Source organism: Euphorbia lathyris, chromosome 4 (genome assembly GCF_963576675.1).
Source record: "Euphorbia lathyris chromosome 4, ddEupLath1.1, whole genome shotgun sequence".
NCBI classification, from domain to species: domain Eukaryota; kingdom Viridiplantae; phylum Streptophyta; class Magnoliopsida; order Malpighiales; family Euphorbiaceae; genus Euphorbia; species Euphorbia lathyris.
Window position 1 is genome coordinate 30954262 of NC_088913.1, and position 22813 is coordinate 30977074.

The 22813-nt window shown below is 38.9% G+C and overlaps 1 protein-coding gene across 1 annotated transcript; it reads left to right on the top strand.

Annotated features, from left to right (window-relative positions):
- The first annotated feature begins 10883 nt into the window (after window positions 1-10883).
- LOC136227122 (ubiquitin C-terminal hydrolase 12-like) lies at window positions 10884-11826 on the top strand. Its single transcript, XM_066015823.1, has 3 exons — window positions 10884-11197; window positions 11270-11418; window positions 11513-11826. The coding sequence occupies exons 1-3, from the start codon at window positions 10884-10886 to the stop codon at window positions 11656-11658; spliced, it is 609 nt and encodes a 202-aa protein (XP_065871895.1). The 3' UTR covers window positions 11659-11826.
- Window positions 11827-22813: the final 10987 nt, after the last annotated feature.

Sequence of the window (22813 nt, forward strand, 5' to 3'; positions counted from 1 at the left end):
TTGTTAGTGGCAAAGGAGTTGAGGCACATCCCGAGAAAGTTAAAGCGGTAATGGAGATGAAGACACCGAGGAACATAAGGGAAGTATTGAGACTGAACGGGCGGCTGGTGGCATTAGGGCGATTCATATCATGCTCAGCTAGGAGATGTCTACCTTTTTACAACGCCATCAAAAAGTCTAAGTCCTTTGAATGGACGGCGGATTGCCAAGAAGCATTCGAAGGGATAAAGCGACTGCTATGCTATCCGCCCCTAATGAGCAGGCCGGAGGATGGAGAAGATTTATTTCTTTATGTATCCGTCACCAGTATGGCGATATGCACTGTGATGGTGCGAGAAGAAGAGGGCCAACAATATCCAGTGTACTATGTTAGCAAAGTCTTGAAGGATGCAGAACTTCGGTATTCGAAGTTGGACAAAATGGCTCTCACGGTGATAACCACGACGGCTAGGCTAAAACCATACTTTCAGGCGCATACTATCATTGTGAGAACCGGAATTCCAATGCGGAAGGTACTGTAGAAACCTGACGCATCCGGCCGATTAATGGAATGGTCAATTCGCCTGGGGGAATTCGATATTCGCTACGAAGGAAGACCAGCACTAAAGGGTCAAGTACTTGCCGATTTCGTGAACGAATTCATGTGGGATGAAGATGAACGTCCAAAGGCACAAAAAGAAGAGTGGAGCATGTTCACAATGGGGCATTATCCACGGATGGAGCTGGACTAGGAGTCATCATCAAAGGTCCGGAGGTTATTCGCCTGTACTATGCGGCAAAGTTAACATTCGAAACTACCAATAATGCCGCAGAGTATGAAGCAATGATATGCGGATTGAAGCTGCTTAATGAACTTACGCCAGAAAGAGTGGTGATCTACAGCGATTCTAAACTCATGATAAATCAGATCACAAAAAACTATCTGGTGAAACAAGAAGATCTGGTCAAATACCATCAGGTAGTAGGCAGATTGACGCAGGAGTTAACACACAAGGGATTCATCTGGGAAATGGTGCATGTTCCAAGAGGCCAAAACACAAAGGCTGATGAACTGGCAAAAGCAGCGGCGAGTAGAGAACCATGGAATCAAAAAGCATGCAATTTGGAGATAAGATCCGCACCGGCATTTGAAGTCGATCAGATTATGGTCATTGAAGAGCTGGAAGATGATGAAGATTGGCGGATACCCATCCGCCAATATCTGGAGCAGGGAGATTTGCCGGATGACAAAAGCCTAGCCAGAAAGCTAATTGGACAATCAGCGAGATACTCAATTCGAGATGGAACTTTGTATCGAAAATCATATACATGTCCATGGTTGAAATGTGTTAGCCGCAATGAAGGAGACTACGTACTGCGAGAACTCCATGAAGGAATGTACGGCGCACATGAAGCATCCGCGGCGTTGGTAAGAAAAGTCAAGCTAATGGGATACTATTGGCCAAAGGTGATGGAGGATTCCTAGAAGATGGTAGCGGAATGTCATAGCTGTCAAATCCATGCGAATGAAAAGCACGTTCCCGGAGCCGAACAAATCTCTATAATGACGGCATGGCCATTCGCAACATGGGGAATCGATATAGTGGGTCCATTCCCAGAAACGACAAAGAAAAGGAAGTACTTGGTAGTCGTATTTGACCACTTCAGCAAATGGGTAGAAGCGGAGGCAGTAACCGCTCAAACACCTGAACGAATGATCGAGTTCTTACGAGAGAACATTATCATGCGATTTGGAATCCCGCAAAAGCTTATAACTGACAACGACACCCAGTTCAACTGTGTCAAGTTCAAAGCATACTGCGAAAGCATGGGGATCAAGAATCATTTTTCTTCCGTAAACCATCCCCAATCGAATGGTATGACAGAGGTTACCAACAGGGCCATGATTCAAGGGATCAAGAAGCGGCTAGGCGATAAAAAAACAGGTTGGGCGGATGAGATACCCCATATGTTATGGGCATACAGAACTTCTGTAAAAGCAGCAACTGGCGAAACACCTTTCTCGCCTGTTTATGGAGCCGAAGCAGTCCTACCTGTTGAAATCAAGTCGCCTACAGATCGAATAATTTATTATTGCGACACACAAAATCCTATCAACATTAGAGATGCATTGGATTCTGTTGAAGAACGAAGAGAAAAAGCTTACATGCAAATGGCAGTATACCGCAATAGGGTCAAGAAATATCATGACAGAAGGGTGCGAAAAGTGATAATCAACGAGAATGACTTGGTCTTGAAAAAAGCGGATAAAATACAATCCAGAGATGGCAAAGGCAAATTAGGCGTCAACTGGATCGGACCATACAGAGTATCCAAGAAGCTGGGACCATCAACTTTTGAAATAGAAGAAATGAGCGGAAAAAAGCTCCCGCGCACCTGGAATCTAGAAAATCTGCGCCTATATAAACGGGCTGGGTAGTTCAGGGAAATGACGAGTACTCTTTTTCCTTTTATGAGTTTTTTCCCACTGGGTTTTCTGATAAAAGGTTTTAATGAGGCTTTGATCCCACACATTTCATATACCAATGTAACAAAAAGTCTTTTCTTTTATCAATAAAGATATTCAATTGTTGCATACAGCGTCTGAGTACGGATCCTTTTTAGGACAACCACTTCAGTGTGTTATCTACAAACAAAAGGCGGATAAATCGCGCAAAAACCTTATGGTTAAACTTAAAAACACATAAATGTGTTGCCTATTAAGAAAGGCGGATGCATGATTACGCATCACTCGCAAAAACCTTATGGTTAAACTTAAAAACACATAAATGTGTTGCCTCTTAAAGAAAGGCGGATGCATGATTACGCATCACTCGCAAAACCTTATGATTATATTATTTTCGAAAGAAAAATTATAAGATAAGGCATAAAATTAAGCGAATTAACGAGTACTCAAAAAATTGCAAAAAGGGTCTGGCCACCCTAGCGGAAACGAAACTAAACTACGAGGAAATACAAATATGGAGTCGGCAAAAGGCAAGGGTCGCGTATGAAAACAAAGGGCAATAAGGAATAAAACAACAATCGCACGTATAGGTAAAGCGGCAAGTAAAAGAAAATATATATATACGGGCAGTTTGTTACATACAACAGTCCAGATATAAATCAAACTATGCTACAGCTTCCTCTCCTTCACCCCTATGGCCCTCCTCGCCTTCAGCGGCTCCCTCATCTCCTCCAGTAGGCGGATCTGCTTCAAGCGAATCCTCAACCCTCGAATCAGTAACCGCTTCAGAGGGCGGTACCTCTTGCTCAGGCTGAGAAAGGTCTTGTGGTGCCTCTTTTTCCGCGTTCTGAGTAGGGATCTCGCAGCTAATTGGAGAGTTCTGAAAACTCTGCCAATCTAAGAAGAGCACCTCATCCATATCAGCATCCTCGGCTTCCAGCTTGTCCCACTTCTCAGTTAGATCCTTTTCGGGGATGGGAACCTTGGGGCGGCTAAGTACTCGATCTGGATGCCCATGCTCATAAGCGGCATGAATTCGCTCCCCATACCAATAGATGCGAGCACCATCTTCGGCTAAAATCTCCTCAGCTTTCTTCTTTTGCATCTCCAGAGCCTCCTTGGATGAATTTAGATCATCAAGGACCTTTTGCAGCTCGTCGGACTTAGCCTGGAGGGATCTGAGAGCTTCCTCCTTCTCGCTCACAACCTTCTGACAAGCGCCTTCAAGAGCCTTTACCTTCCCTTGGACATCATCATAAAGCGACTTCTGAGTCGCCAATTCAGTACCAAGGTTCTCCAACTCTTTGGCTCGTTCAGCATCCCTTTGGAGAGCGCCCTCCGCGAAATTGATAATCTGCATATAAGACGGCTCGTGAATAAAAAGGGCGAATAGAAACATGCGATTACTATGGACACAAGATCCTTGAAAGGGAATGACAAGCCTCTACCCCCAAAACAACAATATACCTCTATGGCACGCTTCTCAATGCCCTCCATTGCAGTAGGAAGCGGTACTTGTTCTCGCACACGGGAAGCAGAGGGGAGCCGCCCAAGGACATTGCATATGGAAGAGACAATGTCCTTACAAGAAAAGCTCACGACCATACCAAAGGTCCTAGTCCACCACCCGCTGATGTCGGGAATCGGCTGCGAATGCATAAGGAGAAAGATCAGGAGAACAGCAGATAACTCATGAGGAAAAGTTAACAACATAAAAAGGGGGGGGAATGGATTGAGATACCTCGTGAATTGGAGTACTGCTCTTTCCTTTGGACGAGGCGGATACGGGTGTGCCGCCAACAGTGAGGGACACAGAGGTGTTTTTCTTTCTGGGACGAGAAGACTCTGTATCCGCATTATGCTTTCGCTTCCTAGTTAAGGGAAGGTCCTCGGAAGCAGAAGCTGGACCTTGTGAAACGGAGGCCCTTACGGGAGAAGCCGCCTCAATAGAAGTAATCGCCCCTCCAGGAGAATTCGCCCCTGCAACGGAGGTGGTCCCCGCCATCCGCCTCTTCCTTCTCGCTAGGGCTTTCGCCTCCCGATTTTCAGCGAGTTGAGATAAAGGATCACCCCTGCAAAGGGTTAAAAGAAATCATCAACTTGGAAATAAAAAAATACCTTGAACAAAAACGCGATAAGGGATATAGACAACGCGATCTCCCTCGCGGTAGGTAATCGCTACTCGGCTCCTTAGCATATGGAAGGCCTGATCATATGTCCATACGAAAGGAGGCGTACTCTTCAAGAACTTTATAACAGCGGATTCTTCCTCACTGGGGTAACCGAAGTTCAAACTCTTTACATTGGGCCGGCCCCAGCAGCGAAGGAAGTTTGGATTCCTTTCATTAAACTTGATAAAGAAGTAAGATCGGTCCCACTCGCGGATCTTGTTCAGCTTCTCGTCGAAACCATAGTAACCGCTCTGACGGATGAAAGTGAAATACCCCGCCGAACTTTTGAAATGATGAAGCTTGGAGAAAATTTTGAGCGAGAAGGGAACCTCCAGACAATCCGCCAGAAATTTGTCCAGAGTTAAGTCGGCCCATCCGTTGGGATGCAATTGACCAGGGGCGATTCTGTAGCCGCCAAGGACGGAGGCAATCTCATCCGCCAGCGGATACGTGAAACCGCAGATAATCTGGGCGACGAAAATGGTGAAATACCCCTTTGGGTAGTCGCCCGGTCCTCTATCCTCCCCGGGAATGAGGGCTTCGAGACCTTGAAGCCAAGAATACTGCTCCCGCAAGTCATCAATTGTCTCCTGACAAACTAGGCTTCCCGATCTGTCCTTCTTCGGTAGTAAACGAGGGGTTGGGACAAGTGGCGGAATCAACTTTTTAGGGTCAAAACCTAAACCCTCATCGGATGTATTCGCTAGGTGGAGGAAGTCGGCGGGATGAGAATCAGACCCAGGAGAGCTGGTTGAAGCTTCATCAACCATCTCATCGACCTCATGAGATACCTCGCGGACGTAATTTTCGTCGAACGGTGCGAAGTCGAGGTCAGGGTTCGACATATTGATGAAGAAAAATGAACAGAAGTAAAGAGTCGAGCGAGGTACAAGTTGTGGAAAGGAAAACTTACATATGAAAGACTACACAGAGAAGAATGAACGCGAAGAGGTTGATGCCGGAAAAGAAACGACGATGCCGGAAAAGAAACGATGGACAAGGAAATTCACAATTTTTGAATTTTGAATATCCAGACAAAAACGAAGAGTCCCCTATAAAAAGACCCTAAAGGGCTCTTGCCAAACTAAGGGGGAGGCATGTGATGAACCGCGAAGCCAAACCGGGCCGAATTCATTACACGGGCCCAGCCCATACTTAGACCCATGGTCTAGGATCGGATGGGACCCGAATAGAGCCCGAATAAAGGAAGCGGGTGAAGTAAGTAACTGCCCCGAATTCCTAAATGGAGCATCAAAACTCCCACTCAGAACAAACGATACCACGTTTGTTGCCACGAAAGCCACGAAAGGGACATGGCCTAAAAATGAGTAACCGCCCTCGGAACGTGGCCTGGAAGGAGTAACCGCCCTCGGCGGTTACTTAAGAACACTTATAAAAAGCCATAAGCCCAAAGGGAAGAGGTACGTTCACATTTTTCCCCGTAATGCTATTATTACCAACCTTCATACAAAGAACTGACTAGATCGTCAGAGAGTTTTCCCGGAGATCCCGTCTCCGGTTCTGTTTTGCAGGTAACTCCGGCGGAGATCATCAAATCGGATTCATCAAGTTATCAAAAATATAGATATTTTATTTCTTATTCTACTCCAATTGTTACATATCAGTAGTTCTAAAAAAGAGATTTCATATTATATTTTGTGATTAGTAATAAAATTGAAAATTAATATTTATAAATTTGGCAAAATATTTGAATTTTTTTTGCCCAACACGCACAAAAGACAATATATTTTTTTTATTTTCTTAAAAAAAAATTCAAGTCTAATCTTATGTTTGCGATCTGTTACTAACGATAATAAAATGGTTCATATGTGAAGTGTAGATGGCAATATTGATGACCAAAAAGACAGTTTGATAAATTATTTCTCAAATTGCCCCAACTTGTCAATGCTATGGGTAAAATTGCGCTTAGCTGCCAACCATAGGAGTATAATTGCACCATTTTAGACATTAAGGGTAAAATTGCTCCTAGCTATAAATCTTAAGGGTATTTTTGCACCTTATCCTATTATAAAATAAAAAAACGTGTTACACAAATTAATAAAAATAATCTATATAAAAAATTTATTGAACGCAACAAAACCTTGTTCTTCCGGTAATTATGTTGTAGATATATAAATAATGTTAAAGAATAAACATATTTTGTGTAAATAAGAAGGATAATTTTGTCAATAACAAATAACTACAAACAGCTGTTTATGAAAAGCTCCAAACAAAAGTTTTTTGTGAAAAACTCTAAAACGCTGCAGTTTTCAGAGAAAATGCTAAATGATGCGGTTGTATAAACCTAACCAAACGCTATATTTCCCGCAGTTTGGAGTGAAATGCTAAACGCTCCTCCGAAAAGCTGAAACAAACACCCTCCGAGGACTCACTTTCTAGAGCCCGGTTATTCTTGCTCCTGTTGAAGATAATCAGAAATTGAAAACCAACCTAAGGTTATGCTTTATTATATATCTGGGATGAGTAGTGTTTATCGTTAAGAGTAATATTATCTTTAACATTTAAAATTGTGTAATTTTAATCTTAACATTGGCAATCAATAGCAAATTTTATCTATAACGTTGGTAAGTTGGTTCAATTTCAGACATTATTATAAAACACATATATTTTGTTCATTATTTTGCACCAATTACATATTAGTTGGTTCAAAATAAAAAAAAAATTCATATTTTTTGTGATTTAATAATAGAATTTGAGATTAATATTTATAAATTCGGTGAAATAATTGAATTTTTTTTCCAACTCGTATAAAAGATAATATATTTTTTTCACGTCTATTCATTTGTTTGTTATCTGTTACTAATTAGTGATAAAATGATGCAAATCTGAAATATAGATGACATAATTCATGACCGATAAGACAATTTAATGAATTATTTCTCAATTTGTTAATGTTAAGGATAAAATTGTTCTTCACTACCAACGTTAGGGTTAAATTTACACAATTTTAGACGTTAGATATAAAATTGCTCATCGGTGTAAATGTTTGAGGTATTTTTGAACCTTATCTCTTGTTAGTCCTATGTGAAAAATATTAGTTGATTACCTTTTTAGTTAGCTGATTTGACTAGCTGACTGTGTAAACTTGTTTGGTAAAACTTAGTTGATTTTTAATATATATTTGTGTAAAATGACAAATAAGAATATGGTCTAGCTTTTATTTTGGATTAAATGGTAGTAATTAGGGGGAAAATTGTCCTTCAAAAGAGATGGAGCACTAAGCTAATTGAAAATGCTCTTAAAACTAGCTTTTTCAAAATTAGTTTTTGGCATGGTTTTGAGAACCGAACTGGACCGGTCGGTTCGATCCGGTTCGAACGGAACCGGTCATTATTTTGGACCGGAGGTAGTTCGGTTTTTAAATGCTTGAAAACCGGCTAGAACTGTTCAACCCGGTCGGTTGAACCATGACCCGTCTGAACCGGTCGCGGTTAATCGGGCTGGTCGGGTTACACTTTATACTCAATAAAAAAAATTGATTTCCCAAGGATTCGAACATAGGATAATTGAATAAGAAATGACTGCTTAACCACTAGACCACTTATTAACTTGTGTTTAATCTTAACAATATAGATATATATAATCATTATAAAAAGTAAATATTTGAAATATTTTTTATATATATTTCTATAAATATTATACAAACATTATTTTATCATTTCAATACTCATAATATTTTATTAATATTTAAATATTTTATAAAATAAAATTTAAAACTTTAAAAAAATTATACAATAACTGTTTTATTATATTTATATGTTATGTTAATAATAATACTAATTATTTAGTTTTTAAAAATATGTAATTTATATTTTTTAGTCTTTTTATAAATTGAATTTTTATTATATTTTTAATTCATGATTGGATTTATAAATTTAATATTTTTAATTTTATTTACATAATTTTTATAAGTTAAAAAATGGATAAAATATTATTTTTCACATAATTTTTTTAATACCGGTTGAACTTCGCTTGAACCCCGATTGAACCTCTAACCTTTGACCCTTTATATTTTCCGGTTCTTTAACCGGTCCGGTTTTGATAACTATGGTTTTTGAACTCAATAAGCTCTTTCAAACCTCTATTTACCAAACACCATTATTGAATGTTTGACTGGTCAAAACTTCAAAAGTGATTTAAACCTCTAATTTTACCCTAAAACACTCTTTACCAAACAAGAACATTATCTTTAGGATAAATAGTTGTGTTAAAATCATTTCTTAAAACCATTTGTTTTTTTTTTTATTCTGCTCCAGTTTTATGAGAAAAATCCAAGTTGTCCAGATCTTTTAAGTTTTAAGCTTTCTACATGATACTGAGTTCCCTTCAGTCCAAATATTATTTTTAATAATAATTTTTAGAACATTATTTTTAATTTTGTATATTTAAAAAAAACAAAAATTTATAATCAAGTTATGGAAGAGAAATTGTAGGAGATTCTCTATAACATTCTATAAGAGTTATATGTAAGCCTTTCGGACAACATTGTTCAGTAGAGATTTCTCCTATAAACATTGTATAGGTGATTTTTATGTAGGAGAGTTCTCCGACATAACGTAATTTATATCGGAAACCATCTCCTATGATATGTTTTGCGATATATTTGTGTCTGTATGAGATTCGTAGGTGACTGTCATCTGCGACGAAATTTCACTATTCACCTACATTTCTCCAAACAGGTATAATGTTTTTTTAACATGTTACAAAAAAAAAAATTAAATGATTAGGGGTTTGATTTGATCAAATAAAGGCTCAATGAAAACAAAAAAAAAAGACACATCAGGTGTTTTTTCCCCAAAATAAATAAAATAAACAAAACACCTTTAAAAAAACTTAAATAGTTAATTCCCCAAAAAAACTTATAAATAGTTAATAAATTAAAATTATTAATACAAAAAAAACCTTACATTATGTTGGCCTTCTCTTACTTTCTTAACATTTTGCGATAACAACCCGAGAATCCCAGAAATGAATGATTACGAGTCGGAAACATTATAATTTACGTTTTTTATAAAAAAAAATCATGAAAATAATGCATGACAATTGAACGATTTTGTATTTTTCGTCACCAAAAATTGAACAATTTTGCATTTATTGTCATAAAAAATTGAACAATTTTACATTTTTGTCTACAAATTTTTTACGTAGAATTTTGCCCCCCGCTCCCTCAAATCCTGGATTCGCCACTAGGCACTATTTATATAGAAATCCTTACAATAAAATATTTATGTTAAGCAGAAAATAATGGAAATAAAATAAAAAGTTAAGAGTAATATAGGAAAATTATAATTTGTAATTATGATTCTCCTATGAATTAAGGTGTAAACCAAATCTTACCATAACTTGGCATCACTTACTTTCCTCTTTACTTACAGCTAAAAAAAAACTTAAATAGTTAATCAATGAAAAATTACCATTAAAAAGACCTACATTCTGCCGTACTCTCCTCTCACTTAGCTTCCCTCTTAAGTTTCCGTGGTCTGAAGATGCAGATAGTAATGGAGTCTACTGATCGACACCCTATGTCTTCTTCTCCAGATGTTCTTGGTAATACTTTTTGCTTCCTTCCCCAATTTCTTTATCTCTTTTGGTTTCGAATATCTGCAATTTTGCTTTGACTGAAAAAAGGATTATCAAATCTTTATTCTAATTAATTCCAGATTGTTAATGGAAATTGGAAAAGTTTGCTCTGCAATATTCTGTTTCCTCCGATCTCTCTGTTATATTTTTATAAATTTATTTGGTTTTTTTCACTTTTTCCACTTTTTTTTGGCAGGCCTGCAAAGCACAAGACCATCATATACAGATGCACCACCTGCTCACTATACATTAAAGATCAACTCATTCTCCACTTTGTCTGATATAGTCACAAAGTCAGGCGCTGGCAAGTATGAATCAGATGAATTTGAATCTGGTGAATTCAAATGGTATGTATTCATCTTAATAAATCGAATCAATTGTTTTATTTCGTTACTCATATCAGCAAATTGATCAATTCATTGAACCAAATATATAGGAAAATAGTGTTGTATCCTAATGGGGATTCAGAAAGGAATGGGGATGGCCACATTTCTCTTTACTTGGCTTTAGCAGATACAGATTCAATAACTAATGAATCCGGTGTAGTTGATGTGATTGTCAGACTTTTCGTTTATAATCATATTCGAAATCAGTACTTAATTTTCCAAGGTAAATTGTTTATTTAGCTAATATTTATCTAAATTTTGTTATCTCTTGATAGAATTATGAATGTTTCAATGTTTGATTCAATATATGCAGATGGGGAAACTAAACGTTACCATGTGGTAAAGACTGAACATGGTTTTAACAAATTGCTCCCACTTCCAACCTTCAAAGATTCAAGAAATGGATATCTTGTTCAGGACTGCTGCGCATTCGGTGCGGAGGTTTATGTCATTGAAAGTACAGGGCTGGGCCAGGAATTCTCTCTTGTAAAGGATCCTCGAAACGGTAGTTATTCCTGGATGATTCACCGGTTCTCAACATTGCGAAATCGATATTATTACAGTAACGTATTTAATGCTGCTGGATACAAATGGTACGTATGTTTCTATTTGTCTTCAATGATTTAGATGATTCAGATTGTAATGATTGAAACCCAAATCGTCAGGCAATTGATGCTTAATCCTAAAGGAGATTCAGGGGAGACGAACAGAAGTCTGTCCTTATATTTAAAATTGGACGGCGATCAATCAGTTTATGCAGAAGCTAATCTGTCGGTGAAAGATCAGCTCGGTGGGGTAGATCATATGTACAAAGGTGAAGTAATATAGATTTAAAATTGACATTGAAAATGATTATAATTATATCTTTCTTCTTCGAAGTTACTTTATCTAAAGACTCGAAACTGCAGTATGCAAGCTGTTTGGAGCTTGGGGAACTCCGAGGTTTATGCTGCTGAGTGATCTCCGAGATGCATCAAAGGGATATCTAGTGAATGATATTCTAGTTGTTGAAGCCAAATTAACACAGGTCTCTTCTGTTAAAGATTTCTCCTGAACCATTTCCTTTTCCATTCAAAACATTCCTACTTGTGTTTGTTTTATGGTTTTGTTTCGGTGGAGTTTTTGTGAGGCACTGCTTATGTGCACCCAACATTTTCTTGGAATTTCTACACTATTTAGCCCTTTTGGGTAATGGTTGAAGGCACTATTTAGCCCTTTTGACAATTTGTTTCTGGTTTATTATTTTGTTAATTGAATTTTTGACCTATTGAAAGTGTTCGTGTTTGGTTATTGAACGATTATTTTGTGATATTTATTCTCTAATATATAGTGATTAATCACATTGGATCTAATCTAGAAGGAAATTATAGTGCATATATAAGGAGACGTGTTAAATATTTATGTTTGATGATTACTAGTGATAACACAAATGTTAGAATATTTTGCAATTCAGCATTAATATAATATTTTACACTCCAAAACGGCTTTTTTCTTGGAGAACTTAAAATAGCCCTAACTGATTGTTACTAGTGCAAAAATGGTCTGTGGTAACAGTTCTTTTGCCTATTGGATTCGGTTTGACAACGGTTGCTAGTAAGCACAAAAGGAAAAAGCTTTGGCAACGGTCCTTAAAACAACTGTTGTCAAAAACCATTTCATCACGCACTGGCTATCAATGGCAACGGTCATTAAAACAATCGTTGCCAATGAACAAATCAGCACCCAATTACTAGCTGCACACAAGAAACTCAGTTTAATTTTTGTAGCGAATATATGCTGACGCATAAAAATAAATATCAAATTAGAGTTTAAAAATTGGCTTAGTACATATTTATATTTAATGTACTTGTTCAAAAAAGTCAATTATCCATATACGTTGAAAAAATCTATTTACCTCTTCAACTATTTGAAAATGACCAATTGACTTTTTAAAATGTACTTATTAACCGCTATGAATTTTTAAACAATTGTTAGATTAATAAGTTACTTTCGATAAATTGAATATTTTAAAATATTAAAAAACAGTTGAAAATTTTAAACAAGTAAAGATATTTAAAAATGTTAAAAAACTGTATTGGATATGTGCCATTTAGATCCACCAACACTAAAACTAAATACTTCACTAAAGTGAAATGATGCTATTGTCCAATGTTAGGATCTTTATAAAGAGAACTCATTCCCTTTAACTATATTTTTAATAATATGAACCTCCACACCAACTAGACAACAATCATCAACGACGACGTATCCATTGCTTGGATCATTGAAATCGACAAGTGGAAGCAATTGATCAAAACCATGTTGAAACCTTATGTTATAGCTGATTTTACAATTAAAAATAATTTTTGACTTAATTATTTATTTATTTTCAGGCTGAATTTGTAATTATAAGAAAGTTCGGGCTTAATTGGGTATTTTAATAAAATTAATTAGCTTTAATTAATTAATTAATGAATCTTTGAGTAATTATTGAATTTACTTTTAAACAGAATCCATCAAATCCATTTCAACCAAGTTTATAATTTCAGAATTGTATTGGCATTTTCAGTTAATTTTCAAAGCTTTCTTTGTAATTAACTTCTTTTTCCAACAATTGGATTTACTTTTCCCCAAATGTATTTCAATTTATCTTTGGTGTCCTGTTTTCAATTAGATTTCTATCCTTCGAATTAAGTCGTCCTTTTAGTTTTCATGATGACTGATTAGAAGTTATTTACATTTTGCACAAAAAGGTTTGTAAGTTTTTCCACAAAGTTCCAATCAAATTAAGCCTAGTTGATCAAACTAGAATAGGTTCAGTTGGCGTCCACAGATTAGGAAGGGAGTGATAAATACTTAACGGAATTGTTATCTCATTGACAAGTAATGATATTTTAAAATACTTGAACTTGAAACTTGATATTTCTTAAAGTTTTTTTTTTGCCACATTATGTGGAAATAATTAATTATATTAAAAAAATAAAAAGCAAATCCTGAACTAAAATCTATTAAGTTCAAGTGTCAAAATATCGTTACTTATCAATGAGATGATGATTCGGTTAAATTTGAATACAAATCGATGAAATTTTACCAATTGAGATAGATTTGGGGCCAAATATAACCAAATAATAGGTCATGAACTAAATGATAAAATTTTAGATAGATAAGACCAAATAACTGAGTTTATATATTTTTCCAGATGACGAATTTACAATCAATAAAGGAAACTTTGTATTCTCTATTCATTTCAAATATCACAACAAATGTGTTTGATTAGCAATAATCAAACCCAAACATTTAATCACTAATTTCTTTTTAAGCTATATCAAATGTGATAAATCAAGACGCAAACATCTTTATAGATAAAAAAGATTGTTAAATAGTGCTTTATCCATATCTCAATGTTATATAATCGCAATTTTTTTCATGGTTCAACAAAAAAAAAAAAAAATCTTTTCATGGTTGTACACCATACAAATTCAAATTAATTCACACGATTATATTACATGTTGCATCCACAAGATATTTTATCTTTAATCGATGACTACATTAAGCAATATATAAATAAAACTGAAAGGGCCAAAAACCTTACTAAATAAATATGCCAAATATTATAAAATATTAAAACAGTGCCTCATAAAAACTCCATCCCTAGGCAAAATAAACAGTAAGGGTCTTTTAATATAAAATTTACAATTTAGGTTCCTTATAGGAAATATAAGAAACAACTACACTTTTTCCTACAAACATGTTCTGTAGGAAACGTAAAATGTTATATGAGATTTTTGGAGGGAAGAATTTCTCCATAACTTACATACAAATAATTGTTTCTCCTACGCATTCAGTTGTAGGAGTTAAATAATGATAATAATAATATACTTTATGTATTTATTTTTCTCCTTATTTTAGAAAATCTTTTCTCTAATTATTTAGAGCGGTATTATTAATTTTTTTAGATTTATTGTTATCATTGATATTGTTTTTGTTGCTTTTGTTATTAAATTTTAAATTGATTTTTATTCATGTCATTACATAAATTAATTTTTAATTTTTAAATTTAATCAAATTAAGTAATAAAATGAAACTTTTTTTTAAAATGAGGTAATAAAATGAAACTTGTCTTCTTAGCTTAACTATCCATATCATTTATATATTAAAAATATGATAGACACTGTGGTTACTTTGTAACAAAAAAAACAAAGTAATAGTAAAATATATATAATTTATATATTGAAAAATATTACAAAGGTGAGAATCAAACTCATGCCCTCTTTTATTAAAGAACAAGGTAATACCATTATGCTACTTTAAATATATTTATTATACTTAAAAACACAAGGTATTTATGTATACTCTAAATTTTTTTTGGGCCCCCCTCTAGTCCTGGGCCCTAGGCCGGCGCACCCCAGGCCTAGGCCTAGGGCCGGCCCTGACTTCGGGATCACTTCTTATAAGGGTGGTTAAGTTCGTACAATCTCTTTATTTTTATCGGTTGGGTACTATTTTATTTTCGATAGGTAATAAGTTGTGCATCTTACTTGTTTTGGCTTGGGCAGGGGAAAATAATGGGATAAGGTATCGAAATAGTTAGGGTCTACGTACAATAACACCAATGTATGCTTAACGTTTACAAAATAGTATCAATTTAGGATTCGATAACGAACCATGACACATCATTCATATTATTCCATTAAGTTCAGGTTTTTGTCTCCACATACTTAATGGAGATAATATAAATGACGCATCACGTTTCGTTATTGAAATCTAAATTGATAGTACTATTTTATAAATGTTAAACCTACATTAGTGCCATTTTATACGTATATCAATTTAGGCGCTACGTACAAAATAACACCAATGTAAGCTTAACGTTTACAAAATAGTACCAATTTAGTCTTTGATAACGAAACATGACACATCATTCATATTATTCTATTAAGTTCAAATTTCTCTCTCCACATACTTAATGAAGATAATATAAATGACGTATCATGTTTCGTTATCGAAACCTAAATTGATACTACTATTAATCTAGATTATTTTATAGGTGTAACCTAAATTTATATTTCTCAAATACCTTAACCTATTTGGTACATTATCCAAAACATAATTAAAAGCCAACACATATGAATTGGGTTATTTTTTTTTTCTCACTTCAATCGGTCAAAGATTTATTCCGATAGTATATAGATTCAAAAAAATTCCAGCTTATAAATATTAAAAAAAAAAATTACGTTAGACGCTTCCCAGAAATATTAAATGCAGATATGAATTTTATTCCTAAAATGTTCGAACTTAACAATAATGTAATGAAATGTTAGATTATTATGTCAGAAGGGGTACCATGTGTGTCATAACGCATCATGTACATCTTCGCCTCATTCCTTGCGCCAAGCAAGGGGCATGAGTTGCATACCCCATATGTCAGGGCATATCCGATGCTTGTTCACCATGTTATGTATGTTAGACGGAAGGCATACCATTTGGGCTGTGGCGTAGCCCAAACATCCTTACCCTGTCCCATCTTCCATATCGTGGAGTGTCTTATGTGTCTCCATCACGTCAGCTATACGCTAGTCAAGACGTGTACTCAATGCGCCACCGTGCACCGCGTACATCCAGGCATTGTCAAGGTCGTAAATCGTGATAGGTCACAAATGCGTCGTCCATATCAGATACACTAGTCCAGAGCCATACCCCACATGTCACGACTTGAGTTCTCACCTTGTTAGGTGCCTAATGAAAGACATACCCCGTATGTCATGATGAATCTCGCACGTCTTTACCAGGTCTTGCATACCCGTCAAGTGGTCTACCTCTAGACCCCGAGGTGTTCTCTACGTCTTCGCCAAGTTATACTTTGCGTGGGATGGGTCGGACATATCTTTATCGTCCCGTTCATACCATTAGGGGGTATACCGCCTGCATCGTGACCTGCCACACGCACCTTCGCCATCGTGTTTAAGTCATCCGGAGACATATCCCATATGTCGTGACGTACTCCGCCTCCCTCTGTCATGGTTAACAATACCAAACTGCTTGGTGGTCGTACCTTGTTGTCCTAACATTCACATCGTGGGGAAAATTCCGTTCACTTTCCACATGGTCGACTCGAGACATACTATGTGTGTCGCCACGTCACTTACAACTTATCGATAGTTCAAAAAAAAAAAGAAACATTGTCATGGCATCGGTTCCCCCCGAGACTCGAATTAACCATTCGTCACATGTCTCACACACGTCCTACTTATGTCTCAAGACATACCAGGTATGTCGCTACGCCTTAGCCAACACATCTCAAGATTATGACTGATACCTTGATCTCAAATAGAACCATAATCTCATGGGCCATCGTCACCTCCCTTTCGTATCTCAAAACATACCCACGAATGTCGCCACGCTATACATAATGCCCAAGTGATTCCAAATATATGTTGTTATATTATCCATGCCCCTCACCTCGTAGGTTGCCATCATGACCTTCGCACGCTAAGACATGCCACGCGTGTCGGTGCGCCGTGCACCTATACTCCAAAGTTACGTGGTTGTAAGATCAAAACCTTAGGGTCGAGTGAACTGTTTCACATGAATCTCGTTTACCTGTCATCATTCGCATTTGGGGAGGTATTCCATACGTAGCACCTCCGTATTTCCAAAATTATGGGCAATACCCTGAGCTTCGAAACGAACCCTTGACTGGTATGTTGTCCACGCTTCCCATTTGTACCTTTAGGTGCGCCATGGGGGTCATCATAGTGTCCCCTCGTATTTACACCATCCCACTGTCCGGACCCCAGGTTCGCATTAACCCTCTGACGCACGCTTCACACGAAGTCATGGTGTCACATCCGCGTTTTAACTGGCACCTTATATGGCACCTCGTCACATCTAATAAATCCATGCGTCATTGCACTAAACTCTTAGCTAGTAGGTCATCCTCATGCCCCCATTGGTACTCTCGACCGTACTTTGTATATCGATACGTCATTGTACTAAGGTAACCCGCGCATCCTCGGCCTTCTTGAGACACACTGTCGCATCTTCAAAAATGGGCAAATCGATATGAGACATACCAGGTGTGTCATCATATATTGTAACACCTCAGTATTCCAAACATGTGACACTAGTCCTTCGAACACGTATCATCTTTCGGTGCGTATCCTGTATGTCACCACTTGCGCTTTAGTCATACGTTGGGCCTTGTCAAAATGTGCCCCACATGTTGCCTTGTCAATATTTGTAGCCCGCGAGTATGTCATTAGGCTATCCAATTCTGGACCGACCTTTGACGCGCGTTCCGTAGGTCATCCCTCGCACCTTACTCACATGTCGAAAACTGAGTCGTTTATACCATCCAGTCAGGGTTAAGCTTGTGGCACACACCCACATACGCGGTTCGGTACGTCTTGTTCGCATGTCAAATGTCAAGTCACTCATGTCATTGAGTTCCAGTCGAATCTGGGGCAAGTTCATATATGTCATCACGTGCATCTTGCTTACACCCCCAATGTCGAGTCATTTGTATCGACAAGTTCAAGTTGAACTTTTGGCCCGTACCTGTCATATAGAGTGATTCATGTCATCGAGTCCAAGTTACACCCTTAGGCACGTACCCTATGGGACATCTCGGGCATCCCGCCCATACCTTGACACACTGAGTCGTTCATGTCATGAGGTTCCTATCAAACTCTTGACGTAGGCCCTGTAAATTGTCACTCATATCTGGAGTACGTCTCAAACATCGGTTTGTTTCTATTGTCAAATCCTCGACACGCTCTCCCTACATCATTGGTACCGCTGTCCATGTGCCCCCAAACTCCGAATTGCCTTATCCACGAGTCTGAGACACATGCCCTATGTGTCGCTATTTGAGTCTCACTCGTATCAGTAGTATCGAGTTGTTCATACCGCGGCTAAATCCAACATTTGGCACTTACCTTGAAGGTCTTGGTTCGCGTCCTCGTTGTTCCTCGAGTTGTTCATAGTAATAGGTTCCCGTCGAACTATGGATGTCCACCCTGTGTGTCATCGTTGGTATCTCAAATATCAATGATGGACCGAATACGTCAGACATATCCGCGTAAGATCTTTAGTGATTCTCATAAAACATATCTTCGTCGGGTTTGCGCTATGAAACAAATTGACCTTCGACACGTACCAGGTAAGTCTTCATTTCCGTCTCGTTGATACCTCGATCGGATTAGGACACCTCTCATTCTACCGGACGCACTGATGTCCGCAAATCCATCGAGGTATTTGGGTCCCTAGCTTAAGTTAATCCTTGAACCACACCCTGCGTGTCGGTATCGTGTCGAGCTTACACCTCCAATGTTGTTAGAAGGTACCTCTCGAGTCATCTCTGTACCCAAAGTTGGTCAGATAATACGTGTGTCATATGCGTACCCTATTCGTGTCTCGTACCTAGCATGTTGGATTTCCCCCACAATGGTCGAAATCCCAAAATCAAGCCATCACATCGTTCGTGAGTTACGTATAGGTCAATCGTGGGGGCACATCAAGTGGGACTCCCATCATGCCTTTTGGCTACCTCTAAAGGATCACCCCTGCAAAGGGTTAAAAGAAATCATCAACTTGGAAATAAAAAAATACCTTGAACAAAAACGCGATAAGGGATATAGACAACGCGATCTCCCTCGCGGTAGGTAATCGCTACTCGGCTCCTTAGCATATGGAAGGCCTGATCATATGTCCATACGAAAGGAGGCGTACTCTTCAAGAACTTTATAACAGCGGATTCTTCCTCACTGGGGTAACCGAAGTTCAAACTCTTTACATTGGGCCGGCCCCAGCAGCGAAGGAAGTTTGGATTCCTTTCATTAAACTTGATAAAGAAGTAAGATCGGTCCCACTCGCGGATCTTGTTCAGCTTCTCGTCGAAACCATAGTAACCGCTCTGACGGATGAAAGTGAAATACCCCGCCGAACTTTTGAAATGATGAAGCTTGGAGAAAATTTTGAGCGAGAAGGGAACCTCCAGACAATCCGCCAGAAATTTGTCCAGAGTTAAGTCGGCCCATCCGTTGGGATGCAATTGACCAGGGGCGATTCTGTAGCCGCCAAGGACGGAGGCAATCTCATCCGCCAGCGGATACGTGAAACCGCAGATAATCTGGGCGACGAAAATGGTGAAATACCCCTTTGGGTAGTCGCCCGGTCCTCTATCCTCCCCGGGAATGAGGGCTTCGAGACCTTGAAGCCAAGAATACTGCTCCCGCAAGTCATCAATTGTCTCCTGACAAACTAGGCTTCCCGATCTGTCCTTCTTCGGTAGTAAACGAGGGGTTGGGACAAGTGGCGGAATCAACTTTTTAGGGTCAAAACCTAAACCCTCATCGGATGTATTCGCTAGGTGGAGGAAGTCGGCGGGATGAGAATCAGACCCAGGAGAGCTGGTTGAAGCTTCATCAACCATCTCATCGACCTCATGAGATACCTCGCGGACGTAATTTTCGTCGAACGGTGCGAAGTCGAGGTCAGGGTTCGACATATTGATGAAGAAAAATGAACAGAAGTAAAGAGTCGAGCGAGGTACAAGTTGTGGAAAGGAAAACTTACATATGAAAGACTACACAGAGAAGAATGAACGCGAAGAGGTTGATGCCGGAAAAGAAACGACGATGCCGGAAAAGAAACGATGGACAAGGAAATTCACAATTTTTGAATTTTGAATATCCAGACAAAAACGAAGAGTCCCCTATAAAAAGACCCTAAAGGGCTCTTGCCAAACTAAGGGGGAGGCATGTGATGAACCGCGAAGCCAAACCGGGCCGAATTCATTACACGGGCCCAGCCCATACTTAGACCCATGGTCTAGGATCGGATGGGACCCGAATAGAGCCCGAATAAAGGAAGCGGGTGAAGTAAGTAACTGCCCCGAATTCCTAAATGGAGCATCAAAACTCCCACTCAGAACAAACGATACCACGTTTGTTGCCACGAAAGCCACGAAAGGGACATGGCCTAAAAATGAGTAACCGCCCTCGGAACATGCCCTATGTGTCGCTATTTGAGTCTCACTCGTATCAGTAGTATCGAGTTGTTCATACCGCGGCTAAGTCCAACATTTGGCACTTACCTTGAAGGTCTTGGTTCGCGTCCTCGTTGTTCCTCGAGTTGTTCATAGTAATAGGTTCCCGTCGAACTATGGATGTCCACCCTGTGTGTCATCGTTGGTATCTCAAATATCAATGATGGACCGAATACGTCAGACATATCCGCGTAAGATCTTTAGTGATTCTCATAAAACATATCTTCGTCGGGTTTGCGCTATGAAACAAATTGACCTTCGACACGTACCAGGTAAGTCTTCATTTCCGTCTCGTTGATACCTCGATCGGATTAGGACACCTCTCATTCTACCGGACGCACTGATGTCCGCAAATCCATCGAGGTATTTGGGTCCCTAGCTTAAGTTAATCCTTGAACCACACCCTGCGTGTCGGTATCGTGTCGAGCTTACACCTCCAATGTTGTTAGAAGGTACCTCTCGAGTCATCTCTGTACCCAAAGTTGGTCAGATAATACGTGTGTCATATGCGTACCCTATTCGTGTCTCGTACCTAGCATGTTGGATTTCCCCCACAATGGTCGAAATCCCAAAATCAAGCCATCACATCGTTCGTGAGTTACGTATAGGTCAATCGTGGGGGCACATCAAGTGGGACTCCCATCATGCCTTTTGGCTACCTCTAAAGGCATACCAAGTACGTCATCGTGTTTCCTGAATGCACCACGTTTCAAACCACTATGTCAAGATGCTAGTGAGCCAAGTAGGAGTTAATAATTGACACGTACCTCGTACGTTGACATATGCATCCTATTCGTACCTCGAGTGTCGGGAATTCCGTGTTCGTTATCCCGTCAGATAATACCCATCATCGTAATAGTTGCTTTCCAGGAGAAGCTGACGATTAGCGCACATCACATATGTCACTCGAGCCTCCCCTATTCCTTAACCTATTTAGGGCATGTCCCGTGCATCACCACTTTCTGCATAACACGCCAAGGTTCCGTTGGTACACCTACGTATTCGTGTCTTGGGTTTAAACTAACCCTTGACCCACACCCCATATGCGGTGGTCTCATCCCGCTTGCTTCTAGTTTAGGACACACCCTCTACGTCGGTCTGTTTCAGGAAACTTGTGTTTCCCAGAAAGACGGTTCCCTGTTATCAGTATCGATACCAAGTAAACTATGGACAAATGCCCCGCATGCCTCCATCACGGTCTGTTTGAGTCTCGGACATGCCATGAGCGTCACATCAGTCCGTGTAACACCGCCTATCTTCGAAGTACGTCATTGCCACCAAGGATGGCAATCCCTCACATACACCTCATGCATGGTCACTTAGGTTGTTCTTTTTAGATCGTGAGTCGTATCAATGTACCAAGTATGTCATTCCCACCACTCATGCCGCTACCCCTCCAATACCTAGCGTCCTAGGGAACTTTACTCATCATGAGGGTCGTCTCAAGCTCACAAGTGTCAGTCGTGTCAAGCGTCATTCAACATTGTACATCTTGTAAAGCATTGCAAGGTGAACTTGTAGGGTTCGTACTAAGGTGTGTATAACAGTTGAAATGGTTTTAGGCATCGGCACTTCCAAACAGGTAAGTTAGCACAAACGATCGAGGTACTGCCGACGGCTCTGGTAAAAAAAAAAGAAAAAAAGGGGTTTAGCTCCAGTCAAATCGTGTTTATGTTGTAAGAAATAAAGCGCAGACCACGAATCATGCATAAATCATACATCCATCTATAGGAGGCACAAGTAGATAGCTTTAGCATTCGCATCGCACGTGCATCATCAAAATTCATAATGCCTAAAAAGCTCCACTCACCGATCCTTTCTCTTTCCTTGTTAGAAACCCAACTCATGGCCCAGTCCAGCAATTCAAACCACAATCTTGAGAGCCGTGTGCAATGGGCTTTAGCCAAATACATCTTTTCTGATGAGTTCAAACGTGCTCTTAATGATCCGGAGAATACTAAGCATGAGGGGGTTGAAAATTCCCAAGAGATGATAGGAGATTTCAATCTCAGAGCAGAAATCGAGCGAATTCTTCCCGATATCCTTGCTTCAGATGAATTCAAGATAGAGCTGAAAAGGTTGGTCAGGGAGGTCATGAGCGAGTCACTGGTCGTAGAGATCCCGAAAGCTATTGTGGAGAAACCTATGTTCCAGCTCGCGTCACAAGTTAATCCACAAATAT

Excerpts from the sequence above, each read along its gene's own strand:
- LOC136227122 (XM_066015823.1), top strand. The coding sequence starts at position 10,884 with ATGAATGTTTCAATGTTTGATTCAATATATGCAGATGGGGAAACTAAA. Across the intron at positions 11,198-11,269 it reads AATGCTGCTGGATACAAATG|GCAATTGATGCTTAATCCTA; the intron begins GTACGTATGTTT and ends CCAAATCGTCAG. Across the intron at positions 11,419-11,512 it reads GGTAGATCATATGTACAAAG|TATGCAAGCTGTTTGGAGCT; the intron begins GTGAAGTAATAT and ends TCGAAACTGCAG.